Raw genomic sequence first — 18,055 nt, 5'->3', positions numbered from 1 at the left:
TAAGGGCAGTTTTGTTACAGATGAAATATTTTCATTATGGATTTTTCTTTTTCTGATTTGGAGGGTGTGGGCCAAGCGCTCTCATATCCTTTACACCAGACACTAAATAGAGCACGGACTGAAATAAGTAGGGGACTGATGGAAACTAAAACTGCAGAACTGCTAACCTAGTTGCCCCTGGCCTAATACTTAGATTATTAAAAACCTTAAAGTGATTCATAATGGTGATAAGTACAATCTAATTGGGTTTGGTTAAATCATTCACTTTGTATTTGACGATCAAACACTGCCATCTAGTGGTTTGGATCCATCCCTACAGAGCAAAGTTCATTTCACGTGACAGTTCCACAATAAGGCAAGTTTTTTGTGTTTATCATAAAAAATCTGAGAACTAGATTGATGTTTTCTCTTCAGGGCTGTGTTTGATTTCATGTTTAACCATGAAATCTTCATAGCAATCACATCATCAGAGGGAGTTAGTTCAGGCCTTCCTTGAAATACAAGGTTAATTCAATTCTTACCCATCATACCCACTTTGATTTATACCATTGTTAGAGCTTCTTCATAATCGACAGGATTGTGAAAAAACACAACCCTTGTTTCTGAAATGTGCTATAGGGGGCGGCTGTAGCTCAGGCTGTAGGCGCCTGGGTTGGGAACCAGAGGGTCATCGGCTTAAGTCCCGGTGCTGACCAAAATACGGAAGTTGCTCTGGTAGCTAGAGAGATGCCAGGTCTCCTCCCGAGCACTGCCGAGGTGCCCCCGAGCAAGGCACCAAACCCACAATCGCTCTGGTGCGCTCCCTGCTTAGCAGTGTGTAGTCTTCATATTTAGCTCCAAGAGAAAACTCATACAAATTGAAGTTCCTGACACCTGAGATCTCTGCCAACCTGGCAGCCATTTATTTTCTAAATATCATTGAACCAACTACAGATGTGGAGTGTTTTAGTTGTGATAAGTAGATCGGCAGCTTTTTTTCTTCTTTTGTTTTGTTGTTTTTGACTTTGCATCCTTGTATGTCTTTGCAGCACGTTCACTATAAGTGCATTTGTTTGGGACCTTTCAGCACTTTTCTGTTTTTGTATTTGTAGTGGACTTCTGAAAGTGTAGTTGACTTTGAATCTAAATTTGCAGTATGATTCTACGAAAAAACAAAAAAACAAATTGGGTTTGTTGTAGCACTTTAGCCCCCGTCAGCCACAATGCTTTCTGTACTTCAATTTCCTGCTACGTTTCAGCCTACATATTCACCAGAAAGCAGACAATAGCGGACATTTATCCCTGGAAAATTCATTGAACATGCTTTAAACAGGGGTGCTGGTGGGGTGGTTGGTGTGCACGCGCCCCATGTATAGAGGCTGTAGTCCAGGCGGGCGGGTGGCCCTGGTATGAATCCCACCTGTGGCTCCTTTCCCACATGTCATTCCCCACTTTCTCTCTCCCTGGTTTCACGATCTATCCACTGTCCTATCTCTCCATTAAAGGCACAAAAAAATAAAAATAAACCTCCAAACAAAAGAACATGCTTCAAACAATAGGAATGAATCATTAATAAGCAAAGTAACACATCAACAACAACAAAAACAACTGAGAAGGCGTGTGTCAGGAATAAAAAAATCTTGTATTTTTAATTGACAGGGAAACATCCTTCAGGACAACGGTTGGTCATCACACAATGATCAGCAACGATACAATGTAGAGAGTCCGACTGTGTGTGTCGAGCCTTTAAACACCTCCCCTGTCCCCCTCCCTTCTAATGGAGGGCTTATTATTGCAGACACGTTGGCACTCCTGACAGACAGAACACACCTCCTCCCCTCCTTTGTAAGGCTTGGGGGGGTTTGGGGGTGGGGGGTTGCCCGGGTCAATCACTGAAGGGTTTTTTAAAAAAAGAAAAGAAAACAAGAAAAGAAAAGAAAAAAAAAACACAAGGCTTCTGATTTGTCAAAGTCATGTTCTGTCACAGTTTGAACCCTCTGGAGTCTGCATGTCAAACCAGAAAAACACAACTTATTACTACTATCCTTATCTGTCAGTTACAGAGCATCAGGGCTGAGGCTACTCCTACTTAAAATATACATCAGTTAATTAGTTTCACCATCACCAGAGTTCTATATGTTTAGAGTACCATGAGTAAAAGTGAAAAAAGGTTCACCTCAACATTAAATAACATTGGTTCTGAGCAAAATAGAACCAACTTCAGTTTCCTTTTCTCTCTATAAAACTGTATAAAGAGGAGCTCAGTCCTCATACAGCAAATAACCACCCAATATTGCATTGGACAATAAAGAAAAGGGTCATTTAATCAGTATGTATCAGATACCAATTAATCAGAGCCCAGTGCAATTAGGTAGTCAGTCTACAAATGGAAACATCTGAAAATGCAAATATCAAAATCTCTAAAACATCCAGATGAGTCTTTCCCAAAAGTTTTTTTTTTCTTAAATCAGAACATGCAATAGTCAAAACTGTTTTTCCTCGAAAACAGGATTTAAATACTGAGATCCAAAGATCTGTAAGAACAATTATGCAGTCACTCTACCAAACTTTGTGGATTAATATGGCAATATGCTGTAGATCAGTGTGGTCTGCACTAAGTCAAGTAAGAGTGAGGCAGAAAGAGGCCGTCTTCCGACAACTGAAAACTTCCCATTAGTGACAGCCTGTGCAGGAAGGGGAGATGGTAACAGGGCAAAGAAGTTGCACAATGACAGTGTGTTCGAGCACAATACTGCATTCAAATGAAAACACAGACTGTGCCACAAACAGAAGGGAGGACAACATATCAGAATCCAACACCAGCTGTGCTTCTGTGTGTCAGAACTGGAAGAAGAGGACTATCAAAAGATGAACGGACGGCGTTCATCGTCAGCAGCATTTTCAAACCCCCGTTTCATTGTCCGAGAGCTTTTCATTCTGTCTGTCAGACTTTGACAACCAATCACAGGCAAAGTGATGCAAACATAGTTTCTTACTTTTCTTTACACTTTGTCTCACAATTTTCCCCCTACATGCATACTGCCTTAAAGACATAAAATGTGTACATAGACATGATGATCTGTGGATCTGCTTTTATCGCTGTCTTTGTGTCAATAGTTTCTGCAGGCATGGGCACGCCCAATTATGCAATCTCTAATAATATATCCCCCACTTTTTTATCCACATGTTTTAAGAAAAATCTATTGGCTTTTGTTTATTCCCTATGAAACCAGATTAACACCGTTTTAGCTATTTTTTGCAATCAACATAAAAGTTTGTCGTCCTGATAATTGATCACAAAAATGTACATTTTGTTTGGCAACTCCTATCAAATTGATAAAAGTTTAAATTTTAATTTACCGTGTCATAGCACACTAGTCTACTTCATCAGAAAATATAAAGACGCTGTCCCAGCCAGCTACCTCTAAAATATGTTTAAGATGCTTTTTGTGTACCTGTGCCAAACCAGACAATGTATAACGTAGAATAAATTGTATATTGTGCTGAGTTGGAGTAAAGGTATGGCTTGGTAGGAAAACATTCATCCACTGGAAGGAAAATGCTCATCCTTCTTCATCATTCACACCTCAGGAGGTTTCATGAACAGGGGTTTCAGCTAACACATATGCAGGTAGCTAACAAATACAGTGTGTTGTCTCACGCTGATCTGACGCCGTTGGTTAAAATTAGATCAACAGGTGATAAATAAGTCCTCTGCAGAAACATGGGTCTCTCTTCATGATAGGAACGCCTGAGCTTTTAGAGAAATCTACACTATAGCACTGCTTTTATCCACATCATGCCACACTCAGGGGGCAGCTAGCTAAAGTAGCATGAACACTACATAGAAATACTCTCAATCCTCGTATAAAAATGAGTTTATATCATCTATATTATAGTTCTACAGTATGTACGAAAACAAGAATGTGGTAGTGTTATGTAGTGTGGATGTAATTATAGTTTTCACAAGTATATATTATTATTGCACTCTGGCTACACATATTTAGTAAGTTAGTTTGGTTGTCTTTAGATGCACAGAACACAAAGTGGTGTCAGAGCTTGAAAAGAAGTGGAGCTCAGTGATGGCTTTTTTTTTTCTTTTATCCTGCTCTCTTGGTATTTTATCCCAAAGTAAGCAGCCAAGCACGATAGCTCGCAAGCTAGTCAGCTGGTTTGCTGGCTAGCTAGCTATATTGGTTGGCTGGCTTGCCAGAAGTTAGAAGGCGAACTAGCTAGTTGGCTCGCAAGTTTTTATTTTACAAAAATAAAATAAAATGTAGGTTCTTCTGTATTATATAGCCATTCGATAGCCACATTGAGATTCAAAATTTGTGAACAGACAACACTTCAGCTTGTAGTCTGTATTAATATAAAGTATGAATTTGGTTGGAATCACTGAGCCCACCTTTCCAGACTTTTTTTTTAGACTACAAATACATTAAAATCTGAGACGAAGCAACACAAACACGTCACACCCCTGTTCTCGTCCTTCTCTTTTTCAAAATAGAAAAATACTATTCCCATGCTTCAACCTCAGCTAGCCTGTCAAGAGGAGAGGGTTGATCTCCTCCATCGCTCTCTCTCTGTTCTGAAAAGAAACATACATTCACAAGAGGACAACAGAGGAAAAACAAGCAACTTGAAATTCAAATTTGTGTGCAAAAACATTTTAGATATCTATAAAAATATGTGCATATGGATAGAGCTATTTTTAATCTCACCAAATACAGTATTTTCCTTTATTTACACTGCACAGATACACAGATAAACATACACTACAGCTCTGCCCTGCTCCCCCTCTCTGTTGTCACAGGCGTAAGAATAACATGGCCGACTTCCATGACAACAGATTTGACGATACTCGCACATAGGAAAGAAAACGCAGACACGCTCACTCACACGCACACATTTCTGCTCGGATCAATGTGATCGAGGAGCAGAGGAGGGGGCAAGCAGAACTTCTGTAGAAAACCTGAAGTTGCATATCCCACAATTCCACCCCCCGCGCTCACATTTCACAAACTGCTTCCTGTAAAAGGTCAGCGGTTATCAGCCAGACGCTGCTTCCTGATTGGCTCGCGCGGGGTGGGACAGTGTGTCAAAAAAACTTTGGCTACGGAGTTAGGTGGCTTTAGTCCTGGTGCGTAATTAGTCCAAGTCTCGAACACACCATGTACAGTGGGTACAGCCTCTGTGGATCTTCTGTCCTTCACGCTGGGTTCAGTAAGAGGACCAACTGTCTTTTTTTTCAAAGTGGGGACTGTACCAGCGGAAAGGGTTATAAATGTCTTTTCAGTATTTAGCTTTAAAAATCCCTCTTCAAGTAAACCTCTTAATCTGTTTTTTTCCTCCCCTCATTCTCTCTGCTAAGGTAAGCCAAGGCCCCTCTACTGCAATTCCAGAGACTTTGGCCCAAATAATTCTCCTGAAGGCATTTTAGACGTTTACTGGGCGGTCCTCCGATTCTTTGCACTGAATCCGGCCCCACTTCCCAGTCTGCTGTCGAAAGGGGAAGAGCACGTGGCTGTCTCAGCGTCTGATAAGCCGGCTGACAGGCCGCTCATGTATCTGGACTGTGGTTGGTCGAAGGTGAACTGTGGGAGGGGGATGCTGTCGCCTGTGAGAGGGGAACGCCTCGCTGCCGGGGAGAGCGAGCGGGGCGGAGGGAAAGGCATCGTGTTTGGAAGGAGAGGTGCGTGAGGCTGGATGAAGATGTTGGGGCTGATGGGGATGCGTCGGTGTGTCGGTGTGGATGCGTGAGTGTGTGCTGGAGAGGAGGGTGTCATTGTGTGTGTCGGTGAGTGTGTTTGAAGCGGCGCGTGAATGGGTGTGAGCGGCGTGTGCATTGGGGAGTGCGTTGGAGACACGTCCTGTGAGTTTGCTTGTGTGTGTGGCGTTAAATCGTACGATGGCGTCCTGCGTCTCAGCATCATGCTGCAGTCCACCAGTTTTGGGGGTGAGGCAACGTGTGGTTGCTCCCTCTCTGAGGGCGGGTGGATGGAGATACATGGTGGACTCATCTTCTTCTTTCTGTGGCCGCCCCCAACAGACTGCACCCTCACAGGAAATGCCTGACTGCCTTTTTCTGACCGATGTGTAAAGTTCTGGTCCTCACCAGGATTAAGAACCTGCGGGAGGCAGACCTCGATAGAGTGGCGCCTCTGGTCGTCAGGGAAACCAACGGACAGTGATAACGGCTTTTCCAGGAAGCCCTGGTTGTCGACACTTAAACCTTTCCTAAAGTCACGGTCCTTCAATCCCAACCCCAGCAGACTGAGTGCGCTCCTCGAGGAGGAAGGAGGTAGCGGGGGAGGAGGAGGAAAGGAGGTGGTGTCTTGGGAGTGTGTGATGGTGTAAGGAGAGAGGGAGTGGCTTCGTCCACTTTTTCCTCTGCTCTCCTGCCCTCCCTCTCCCTCACCTCTCCACCTGTGGCGGGCTGAGCTGGTGATGTGGTACACCTCCTCGTCCGCCGGGTCGCAGAATGAGGCCGCAGAGGGCGGTCTGGGTCTCCTGAGGCTCGGAGGGCGCAGGGGGAGGCGAGGGGAGGGGGGCGGAGGGAGGAGAAGCGAGGGAGAAGATGGCGGGGGAGGCAGAGGAGAGGGAGGGGGGATGGGAAAGGGAGAGGGGCAACAGGGTGGGAGAGAGAGGGCTGATGGAGAGGAGGGAGGAGGTGGAGGAAGAGGGGATGGGGAGGAGGTGTGAGGAGAGAGAGGAGAAGGGGAGAGAGGAGGCAGATGGATGGGGTTGGGCCTTTCTCGTTGCGCACAACTCTGAGACTCCACAGAATCCACTTTGAGGGCCACCTGCAGCAGATAACACAAACAGCCATCACACTTTGATCGATAAACCTGAATGGGTGGGGGTTGCGTTTGTCTACGGGGTCTCTTACCTGTCTGCGCAGGGGCTTTGGGGAGGGGTCTGGCGTGGGCGGGGCAATGCGGGGAAGGCTGACGGTTGGAGAGGAACGAGGGTGAACCGGAGAGACGTCTGGTACTTGCAGCAGTGCGCGCCTCTCACATGGCTGGGAATGGACGGAAGTCACTGAACCTGAAAGAATAAAACATTCAAATCAAACACTCCATACATGTTCACACTCTTTATGCAGATACATGCATGTTTGCAGAAAATACATGCATATTCTAGCATACAAACATGTACACATTAAAGCCATAAAACTTCAAATGAAAGCCAATCCCAATTAAACTCTAATAAGCCCATTGTATTAGCCGAGTGTGTAAGCACTAATATGAGCCAGTCTCGACTGAACGCCTGTATGAATCCAGATTAGAACTTGTTTTTCTTAAATCATAGACTGTATAAAAAACATGGACATAGTCTTAGTGATGTCACCCACTGGTTAATGTAGAAGTGTTTTGAAGCCCAACGATAGCGGCCGCCTTAATGGAATTGCTGACTCAACTGAACGATTTATCAATCTAGAAACTGACAGAGAGGCGGAGCTATATAAACTGCTACAATGCACCTGACTATCAGTCAATTTGGCCACGCCCCTAGTTATGTGAGTAATTCTTAAGACTTATTAACGTTGACACAGATGAGGAAAAAACTCAACCCCTGTACAGGGTGTACTAATAAAGAATTGCTATTGATACCAAATGCTTTGTTATAACATGCTGATAACATATTTATATATGCTATAAACATATAAACATTTTAATATGGGACCTAATGAAGAATCCCTGGCTTATGCAGCCATTCTCCAGTGGACACTTCTGCACTCGCTCCAGAGGTTATTGATTAGTTGGAATAGAAGCCCTGTCTCACAGCGAGATCAAATACTCTTTTTTTATATTTTTATTATGGTTTATCAGTAGCCTAAATTTGTATACAGGTCATTATTATTATAGGTTTTAAATCAACAATTTTATATGTTTTCCCATCTTTGCTGTAAAAGTAATTGAGTACGGATGCCAGTTCCAAAAAAAAAGCATGGTCATTGAATAGACTTGGTTTTTAATTGAAGTTTGACGGTATTCCCTTTGACTTCAGGATCATTTTAAAAGAATATATTCAAGCTTTGAACAAGTACAATATTGTCAACACTTTATTTTGAGAGAATATTTGGATTTGAGCGACAAGAAACATTTTTGAATTAAAGGTTTATCAATTCAAAATTGGTTCAAATTTTCTATCAAAATAAAGTGTTATATAAAGACGTTGTCATGTTAGCCCAGTTTGCTGGATGTAGTATTCTGCATTAGATCCTGGTCACATTAACAGCTCCATGTGATATTAAATATCATGGTGATCAAATCTTAAGTGAAAACTCTTAAGGGATGTTACGTGTGAGCTGTGTGTAACCAGTGTCTTGTGCATTCTGCACCCACAGGTCCACTGCACCCGTGAGTTCAGATTTGATCAACGTAGAAGAAGTCAAAACATTTCAGATAGTCAGAGTAAGATCAGAAAAGAGCATTTTGGGAGTTTCAAGCCAAGCTGTAAAGTCACGTTATTGCGAATCTACTACTTGAAGTTTTATAAAGTGAACAACAGACAAAGCACCACAACTGTGATGACGTCTTATTTTTTGAGTTTTCTGACTTTGCAGCTTGTCTGTGAGGTCATTCTTCGTCAAGTATTCAGCCATTCCACTGCTGAGCAGATGAGCCTGTGTGAAGTTTTGCAGAGGTTCACGAGAATCAGCTCATCCACTACAGTCAGTCAGTACCTTCGGACAGAGCTGGGCCTGTCCACAGCCTGGCCACAACATGCCATTAGAGTCTGACTGCAGATGAAACAGTGCCTGTCAGTGTTTAGAATAGTGTTCTCAGAATGCTTTCATATGTAAGTATGAGTGACAGGTTAGTTTAGGTTGTATAAAAAGTTTCTGAAAGGTTCAATAAGTCCAAACTCTACATCATCATGGGTACAGAAGAACATTCTAAACAAATATGCAACCGGTCCTTTCTTATTCTTTCTGAAAAAGAAAGACAGATTCTTCTGGTTTCTACTTAGACACCTACCCCACAATAGTGGTTTTATAGGGCGCAAATAGTCTAGCGGTTATGACACGCCCCCCCCCTGTAAGGAGGCAATAGTCCAATAATACCGTGGGTACAAATCCGACGTCAGCCCTTTGCATCATGTCATCCCACACTCTCTACTCCCGACATTCCCTGTTTCTCCTCAGCTGTCCTAGTTATGGCGGTGGGTCCGCAACAGTGAAATCGTAACTCTCCTGGTAGCTTTTAAGCTCTAAACAGTGTTCCAGGGACCCATTTCTTTGTTTGAGTAAAGTTTGAGTATTCAGTTCAGAAAATACAGCATCGAATTGTTTCACTTCTCCCACAACCAAATCTCCATAGAGCACCTTTAAAATGACTATATGCACATAAAAAATGGTGTCATTTATAGCTTCCTTTTCCCTTGCAGGTCATATAAAGGTGTGAATACTACATTCAGCAACTAAAACTCCTCACAGGTCAACCTGTTTATTTTCCAGAGCCTGTTTGTTCATCTGATTCTCTGCTGGCGCTCAAATCTGTTTCCTCTTTTAGACTGTTGCTTAGGTTTTAAGCTGCAAGGCTAATTAATCTAAATCTTGTGAAAATAGAGATATGTTGAACAATGACAGCTCCCATGACGCTTGACACTTTGCAAATTGCAAAGGCCTGTTCCGTGCAGCAGGGCTAAACGCAGCCTGATGGTCTCTGAGGCCGGGAGAACATGCTGTTGTAGCGCAAAAACAAAACTAGAGAATACTAGGCCTGAAAAGATTTTCTGTGACTGTAAAAGTAATATGTGGATAGTCATGTTGACAAAAAAACAAGAAAAATCACACCTGTCTGTTTCATTATGGTTCATTGTTAAACTTGGGACAGATTGGTCGGTGTCTGCACCTGACAGATGACTTGCATATTGATTATTGTGGGTAACAACAGCTGATTTTATACACTGGGAAAAGAGACAGAACGGTGGTTTTGAGTCCCAAAGGTGTAAACGTTTGCAATGGTCAAAAGATTCAGATCTAAAACGTCAAGCATGTTAACACACTTTTGCCTTAAGGAAGCTTATTAGAAGATGAGATGCTGTCCATACAATAAAATAAATATCTGATCTCCTGTCTGGTGTCTAAATCCTGAACAGACCTGAATGCTGGGGACTGAGCTCTATCTCCTCCAACGGGTAGGGGGCACTGGCGGGCCGCACGGGTCGGAACATGTAGCTGTCGTTAGGCAGAGAGTGCATCCTGGATACTGACATCTTCCTTGGTGACAGCAGTTGCCGGTCGCCGTACTGCCCCTCTTCCTCCTGCAGGGGGAGACAGAGACCACAAAGCTCCAACACTGACTCAGTAACACAGACTGTAACTCATACTGGATTCAATTAATTCATTACCAGTAAGGACATATTCAGAGACCCTACTTCTTATATTTACACCCCTCATTGAGTGACAGGTGAGGTCATGTCTTTCCTACCTCTCCAGGTGAATTTGGACATGGCCCAACATAGGTCCCTTCTGCTGAGCTGTTGTTGGAGGTTGTGCTTAATTTGCGCTCTCTCTCCATGGCCATTTCCAAGGCGATCTCTGCGTCCATTTCTGCATCTTCTTTCGCCTCCTGCAAAGAAAAAAATGTGACACACTTAATGATAGCCACAAAAAAATACCAATTTGTTTCTTAAGATATAAAAAATATGAGACAGAAAATAATCACAGAACGGTGTCTTCAAACAGTTGTAGCAGATTTCTGCTTGCGAGCGTTTTCTCGGTCTTAGCTTTTCTAGTTACTGTACCTTGTTGCTCTCCTCCAGATGTTTCATCAAAACAGCCACCACCACGTTGACCAGCACAAACTGGGCCATGAGCACAAATGTGACAAAGTAAATGGGAGAGAAGAGGGGAAGGTAGGCGAGACAGGAGCGGTCCGCGTGATGACACTCCCTTAATGTGTCCTGAAAAGACACAGAGAAAAGAGAAAGATTGAGAAAGAAAGACAGAATGAGTGGGGGGGGGGAGAGGGAGAGAGAAACAGAGAGTGCAGCATTGGTTATTACAGCTAGATATTTCTAATCAAACCGCTGTCTGTCAAACACCAGAGGCTAGTTCAAAGAGCTTTGAAATTTGAACTGTTGAGAAACTTGTTATTTTGGTAATATGAAGTGTATTTTAAATTATTAGAAATTAGAAATAAGAAAAAAATAAACAAGGGGAAGCAAATTGCCTGTATGTGCACGAAACCCTGCTCCACAGGTGCTTCCAGTAGTTTTTTCCCAAAGAGGCGTTATTGGAGCGGCTGTGACCTGTCTCTGTGTGATCGGGCCCTAAGACCCTTGGCTGACTGTTGTTGACATCCCCATGTATTCAAATTATTTAATATTATTATTGATGTTTAACACAAAAAAGAGCCTTACTAGAAAAGAAAATTCATTAATATGATCATGATAACACTAGTTATTTGTTATAAATTAAGTCATTTAACGATGAATTTATCAAACATTATTAAAAATTTTTTTAAAAAAAGGTAAGTGATGTGAAAAATGTTGTTAGGCTCAGATAAGCCACTTCATTATTTCATGATTGGTTTTGGAGGTCATCGCTCTTGCCGTGGTTATGAGATGATGGTGTGTGTGTGTGTGTGTGTGTGTGTGTGTGTGTGTGTGTGTGTGTGTGTGTGAGTGGGCGCTTGTTTTCATGACAAATGAGGACAATTTAGTAGTGACACACCGATAATATCAGGACTGAAAAATGAGGGCATTGTGGATATGAAATGTGTGTGTCCATACCTTCATAATCCCGTTCCAGTTGTCTCCGGTGGACACTCGAAACAGCGTGAGGAAGGCCATCCCGAAGTTCTCAAAGGTGGCGTGACGACTCAGACCCTCACATGGGTTGTTGTTATTGCAAACTAATCAAAACACAAACACAGACAGACATTCATTTCACTACACTAAACACATGGTGATTAAATATCCACACTAACAGGGATGAATGAAGTCCTAAATAAACCACACACATCTCTATGAGAGCAGTGTGCGGTGAATGAACACAGAATGTCTCTGTAGACATGACGGAGCAGAAGAGACGAGATGACTGTCTTCTGGAGGAAAGGGGCGGGCTCTATCAGTCTCAGGGTCAATTTGACAGAAAGCCCTCAGGAGCCAGTTAACAGAATCATAAGAGCCACCAGAAGATATCCTCCTCCGCTTGGAAGCTCAGGTCACATTAGCAGGAAGCTGGAGAGGAACGAGACGGTCCTCAGAGCATCATGTATCCTGCTTTCTTATATTCAGGATCAACCATGCAGAGAAAAATAAGAGGTTGTAGCTCAGAGAAGGCAAAACGGGACAACTTAGAGGAATAATGAATGAAAGCACACTTGAAACAAGACTTTAGGACACAAACTTCAGCAGTTTCAGTCTGAGTCATGAACCAGCAGTTCAGTCATTTCATGAATCTTCGGATACAACTATTAACTTAATATGCACGCTATGTGTACCAGCTTAAATCAAAGCTGTGAGTTTTACAAATTCAAGCCCTGAGTCCATCCTCCTCAAACATTTCCCTGGTCTTTGACCTTTTCTTTTCTTTGTCCCAGACTGTGCTGCGGAGACCACAGTCACACATTTCAGCTTCGCAGACAGAATCAGGTCATATAATGTCTCTGTTCCTTTTCTGAGAGCAGAGAGATTTCAGCCAATTAAACCGGTAATGGGCGGGCAGTTTTTCCACAGTTCTGTGCGGAGTTCAGGCAGGGACAGCTTTGTTTTAATAAATCCCAGTACTGAATTGTACACAGAAGAAATCCTCCTAACAAGCTGGCTGGAGGTCTTTACTAGTTCATATATGCTTGTGTTTGTTATCATACATTTGTATTATTGTGTATTCAGGGCTTGTGTCTACTTTTTACACTGACAGCGCCCACTGCCTCAATTTCAAAGCTTTCCCCCCCCCCCCGGCACTTACTGTTGCTAGGTTACAAAAGTTGTCCCCTGGCACTTTTACTTCCCTTGATAGTGACCGTTAAGTCTGGTTGTATTCACACTGTATGCAGAATATTTGCTTTTATTCAAGGATGGAATAGAAAGTGTTCTGGCACTAGCAGCAGCTCTGGACCTGGAAATTGGACCCTTAAAAAAAAAAAAACGAGTCCTCATGCATGAAATGAATCGTGAGAGGTCAAGGATTCATTTCTCCTCCCCCATTGTTAACGACAAAGTTGATATCGGGGGACCCTCTTCTTCTTGATTTTGATTGGTCGTTACGGAGAGGGGACATTGATTAGTGCAGGTGCGTGCAAAAGTTTGATCTATTGTCTTCTGATACTCTGTGAGTGACAGCTGATGGCAGGGAATTTTTTGTGTTCATGAAATTGAATAGCCTGAACTGTATTGGTTTTGTAAAGAGTAGGGACTGTAGGTGCAAAAAAGTACAACAACTTTAGTAGACGCAGGCATTTTTTGCTATCTTCCTGGTATGTTACAAGAAAAACCTACATACTGTAGGTTCTTCATCTGCTAAAGGTTTTTATTTTGGGGCTTTTTTATGCCTTTATTTTAGAGATAGGACCGTGGATAGAGTGAGAAATTTAGAGGACAGAGAGTTGGGAATGACGAGCGTGAAACGAGCCAGAGGTCGGATTCAAACCGGGGGCCGCCTGCTTGGAGGACCGTAGCCTCGGCACATGTAGAACTCACAATAACCACTGCGCTACCGGTGCCCCAAATCCTTCATCTTTAGTCGAATTCCTCGTAGCCTTATATATTTCTATACATTTGTGTGAAATATCTGGAAACAATATTCTTCCTTCTCAGTACAAAAATCTAATTTGTATGTTGCCATGAATTTCCCATTAGTGCTATATTCACCCTTTTTGTTTGCCTTATATAACTAAACCAAATCAATGATAAATAGAGGAGACCTGACACATGATTTAGAAAGGATGACTGGGTAAACATTCATGTAACACAACATAGCAGCCTCTGACTTGACTGAAGTTATAATAATAGTTTCCAAACCCTCCCAGAGCTGTGCTGCTCTATTTCCCTCAAACTTCTCTACAAGCCTGTGTCCAAATATAATTCACTCCTTCAGCTCTTTGTTATCCCTAAAACAGCATTTAAAGTGTAGAACCACCAGGGACAAGAAGGCGTTCAGACATCAAAAGGCTTCTGTCAGCAGCTTGGGAAAACAAAAATTAGAGCATAAAAATGGAGACGGATTTTTACTTGACAAAAACTAGAAAACAGACACCCCTTCGTTTTCCCAATGTGTAGAGAAGAAGCACAATTATACATCGCAGGAAGCAACCTCCTCATCACCGAGTTGTTTTTATTTTGTCCTCGCAAGATGCTTTTTTTTTTTTTTTGTTGCTAATCCTCTTCCTTGCACACATTGTTGCACTCTCAGAGAAAATGAATTGGATGGAGTTAGCCTATTTAGGACTCGGTATGTAAATAAACGTGATCATGCAAATGTGATCTTCTCTTTGTGAAAACAAGCCTGTGATGTGAGAGTGTTGGAGGAGAGAAGAGACAGGGAGACAGATGGGGAGAGAGAGAGGGAGGATTGAGCAAAGATGGTTCGGGGGTGCGGGGGGGGGAAATGTTCTGTTAGTCGTGACTGTGCTGGTAACGAGCTGATTCCAAAACCCTTTTTTTTTTATTTTTGCTGAGGTTCGTAGACTGCAGTGCATGTGTGTTTGTGTTTTTTAGTGTGACTGACCCAGTTTGCCAAAAAGCTCCACTCCCAGAGCAGCATAGATGAAGAAGAGCAGCATGAAGAGGAGGCCAAGATTCCCAACCTGGAAGTAAACGGCATGTTAGATCGTCCTCCGCACACCAGACACTACAGTGAAAATGTTGCTCGTGTAGAGCTGCAGGGAATGAACGACTTTTACATTTATTTCTATGTATGATACATAAATAAACTATTTTAAAAACAGGTGGACTGATGAAGCGTTATCATGAGTTCTTCATGAGGAAACACAGGAGGTTAAAATGTTAAAATGCAACTGAGAAATGTTCTTCTTCGGAATACCAGAAAGTAGAGCTTTCTCTTTGCATCACTTAAAGGAGAATTATATATTTTTCAACCTGTTTATATGTAACTGTGTGTAAATGGGGATTATGTTCAAACCATTTTGTAGTTGTTCCATTGGTCTTCTTAAGATAGCCCTCACAACACAGCTGTAATTGCTTCCATGTAATCCATTGGGGCAATCACATTTCAAAAACAGTTTCTCTACACAACCTCCAAACTCTTACATTTGGACCATCCTCTTTCTGCAACAAGTCTCCTCCTTGTGGCATTTAAGAGCAAGACCTCCCCCTTGACTAGGAGTTTAATTTAATGCTAACCACCGTAGGGATCCTTTTCATTAGTTGTCAGACACTTAGATTAACAATCTGAGCCTATCAATTGCAAAAACAAGCACTTAAGTGGACTTGACCCACTCGTCTGTGATTGCACCAAAGGCCCATACTGCACCATCTGAATCCATTTTTGTCCCACCAACTGCAACTTTGTAAGGATTTTTCAGACATTAACTGAATACAGCTTCATTAAAAGTTCTTAACTTAGTTCTAACTTAGGTTTTTACGAAGGCAGATATGCTTTAAAGACTTTCAACCTTGGCTGAGAAAGTAACATCAACTTTCTACTCGATATACTAACAGATCTACTTTTGAAGTTAATGGGAAATGGACTTGAGCTTGTATAACGCTTTTCTAGCCACAGCATTGTGACCTTATAAAACAGTTGTAAAGTATTTTTTGGGCCAACCCTGTGAGCTGTATAAACTCTCTACAGCCTTTTGTCTTTTTATGCCGTTCCTGAAAATCTTTTCATGTGCACTCTGTGCCCTGACGGGTATATCTGCACACTTGACATTTGGAGAATGGTAGAACAGAGGAGTCTGTCACCACACGTGCAGCACAGTCCCTGGTGCAACTGCTCCTTTTGCCTTCAGGATCTGTGGCAGGCAGCAAGACAAAGAGACCTGAGATACTCCCGTAACACATGAGGACACACTTCAAAAGGAGAGTGTCATCTGCATACAAAGAAAGTCTATTACCGTTTAATACTTTATCTTTAATTTTTTAAATATTCAAGCACTAAACTAACACTATTGGTGGGTTTTCCAGAGCTTTTAGATTATTGATACCTTAAAATGTTAAAACCATGTTCAATAAATATAAATAATGATGCTCTAGGCATCTTTTGTCATGCATGTTTAACAAAACACCAAGTGAAGCAACAGCGGAAAAGTAGGAGAGGGAATGTGCAAGATGTTTTTTAGGGTTTGAACATTAATTTTGTAATGTGAAGAGATATGACTTGACTGAAATATGAATAAGCAAGCATTATTTAGAGAGCTGTCTATCCTGCACAGAGCTTTCATAATAACTTTGTATTCATTCAAAGACTAGACATCATGAATAAAACAAAAAGAAGAAATCACTCATCAGGGAGTCTGGGTTTTACCTGTGGCAGCGCTTGCATGACAGTATCCAGCAGAGCTCTCATCCCTGTGGCCATCTTCAGGAGTTTGAGCACTGCAGATGGAAACCAGAACAGATCTTTGAGTAACTAGCTGCTGCTGGTTTTTGTCGGTCTCCTGGGTGCAGGATTTACAATGGCATGCTAAGAAAACACGGTCTAATGCTGACTATATTTATTCCTTAAAGAACTGGTTTATATAACCTAACCTAAAAATTACAACATACAACATACCTTTTTAAAGGCAGCAAAACAAAAATCAGACAGGACTTAAAATGATAAGGTTTAAAAAGAAAATAGATATCAATACAGTGAAAAAATTAGCAAGCAAATAAAGAAACAAAATATGATCAAAGTAAAGTAAAAGATCAGTAATAGGCTCTTACATAAAGTATATGAATAGAGGAACTTGAAGTTGAGTGACTACTTTGTGACTACTTACTTTTAATGCTTTTAATTCACTTAAATTATCAGTCAAGAATGTTGTGATGATAAGTTTTAAAGGTGCACTATGGAGTTTTGGTAGAGAAATGTGAAAGTTGGAGAAGTGTACAGATTCTGTCGTATATGTTCACAACTCTATACACAAACTGTCCTCAGAGGGAAATTTGTTACCTGTAACACTGTTTGAAGATAAAATGCGACGTGAGAAGGTGTGGTGGGGGATCCGCGACAGTGAAACTGTAACTCTCCTGGTGGCTTCTGCACTCCAAACAGTGTTCCGGGGTTTGTGTTTTCAGTTCAGAAAATATAGCATAGAATTGTTTCACTTCGCCAACTTTTACATTTCAATATCAAATATCCATAGTGCACCTTTAATGTAAAAATGTCATCCTTTTTTCAAATGTAATATGTCTGTGATTTGTGTCTGATTGAAGTGCTGACTCATGAAACGGACACAATGACTCACTGCATGTCCTGTAAGTCTACACAAGGCAAATATGTATAGACTGTGTAGGTGTGTGTGTTTCTACCTCGTGCTATTCTTAGGACTCTCATGATTCTGATGATGGTGGGATTTATAGGCAGGGCTGCGCTCATTTTGAGCTCCTCCAGAGTAATACCCATGATGGACAGCGCCACTATAGCTATATCCAGCTGATTCCACCTGAACACAAACAGCAATGTTGTTCAGTTTAGGTTCTTATCGTGCATTACATGTATTTGTTTTTTTTTTGACATATATTGTAATCTTATTTATTACGAACACAGTCAATAAATCACCAGTATCACATGCTGCAGCATTAATGTGTGAAGCCCACACTCCCATCCTGCTGTATTACCTGTCTTTGAAGAACCTGTGGATGCCGAATGCTGCGAGTTTGAGAAGAGTCTCGAAGACGAAAATGCAGGTGAACACATAGTTGCAGTACTTCAGGACCTCCTCTAAATACTGAACACAAACACACAGAGTTATGTCACAACAAACATATTCATTTCCTGTGGCAAGACCCAACAATTAATTAAAACACAGTAATGATATAAGTAAAGAAAAAAATTCCAGCATTTAAAATCCTTTGCCAATACCATGACAAGGGTTCAGAGGGACCCAAATGTTGTGATTTATTTCGAATAAATTTGTGATATTTAGCAAGAGCAGTGTGCAGGATTTTTTCT

The 18,055-nt window shown here is 41.8% G+C and overlaps 1 protein-coding gene across 2 annotated transcripts in view; it reads right to left on the bottom strand.

Annotated features, from left to right (window-relative positions):
- Window positions 1-1,602: 1,602 nt before the first annotated feature.
- The window catches only part of cacna1ha (calcium channel, voltage-dependent, T type, alpha 1H subunit a), a 57,909-nt gene continuing 41,456 nt past the window's right edge, over window positions 1,603-18,055 (bottom strand). For both annotated transcript variants that reach the window (XM_061065272.1, XM_061065273.1), the window contains exons 27-36: window positions 17,722-17,831; window positions 17,413-17,546; window positions 16,424-16,494; window positions 14,663-14,741; window positions 11,725-11,846; window positions 10,735-10,893; window positions 10,419-10,559; window positions 10,089-10,251; window positions 6,869-7,026; window positions 1,603-6,782 (exon numbers count right to left, since the gene is read on the bottom strand). In XM_061065272.1, the coding sequence (XP_060921255.1) occupies window positions 5,424-6,782; window positions 6,869-7,026; window positions 10,089-10,251; window positions 10,419-10,559; window positions 10,735-10,893; window positions 11,725-11,846; window positions 14,663-14,741; window positions 16,424-16,494; window positions 17,413-17,546; window positions 17,722-17,831 (2,496 nt within the window). In that variant the 3' untranslated portion in view covers window positions 1,603-5,423. The remainder of the gene's footprint in view (window positions 6,783-6,868; window positions 7,027-10,088; window positions 10,252-10,418; window positions 10,560-10,734; window positions 10,894-11,724; window positions 11,847-14,662; window positions 14,742-16,423; window positions 16,495-17,412; window positions 17,547-17,721; window positions 17,832-18,055) is intronic.

This window comes from Labrus mixtus, chromosome 20 (genome assembly GCF_963584025.1).
Source record: "Labrus mixtus chromosome 20, fLabMix1.1, whole genome shotgun sequence".
Classification (NCBI taxonomy): Eukaryota; Metazoa; Chordata; class Actinopteri; order Labriformes; family Labridae; genus Labrus; species Labrus mixtus.
This window is presented reverse-complemented; position numbering and strand designations above follow the sequence as displayed.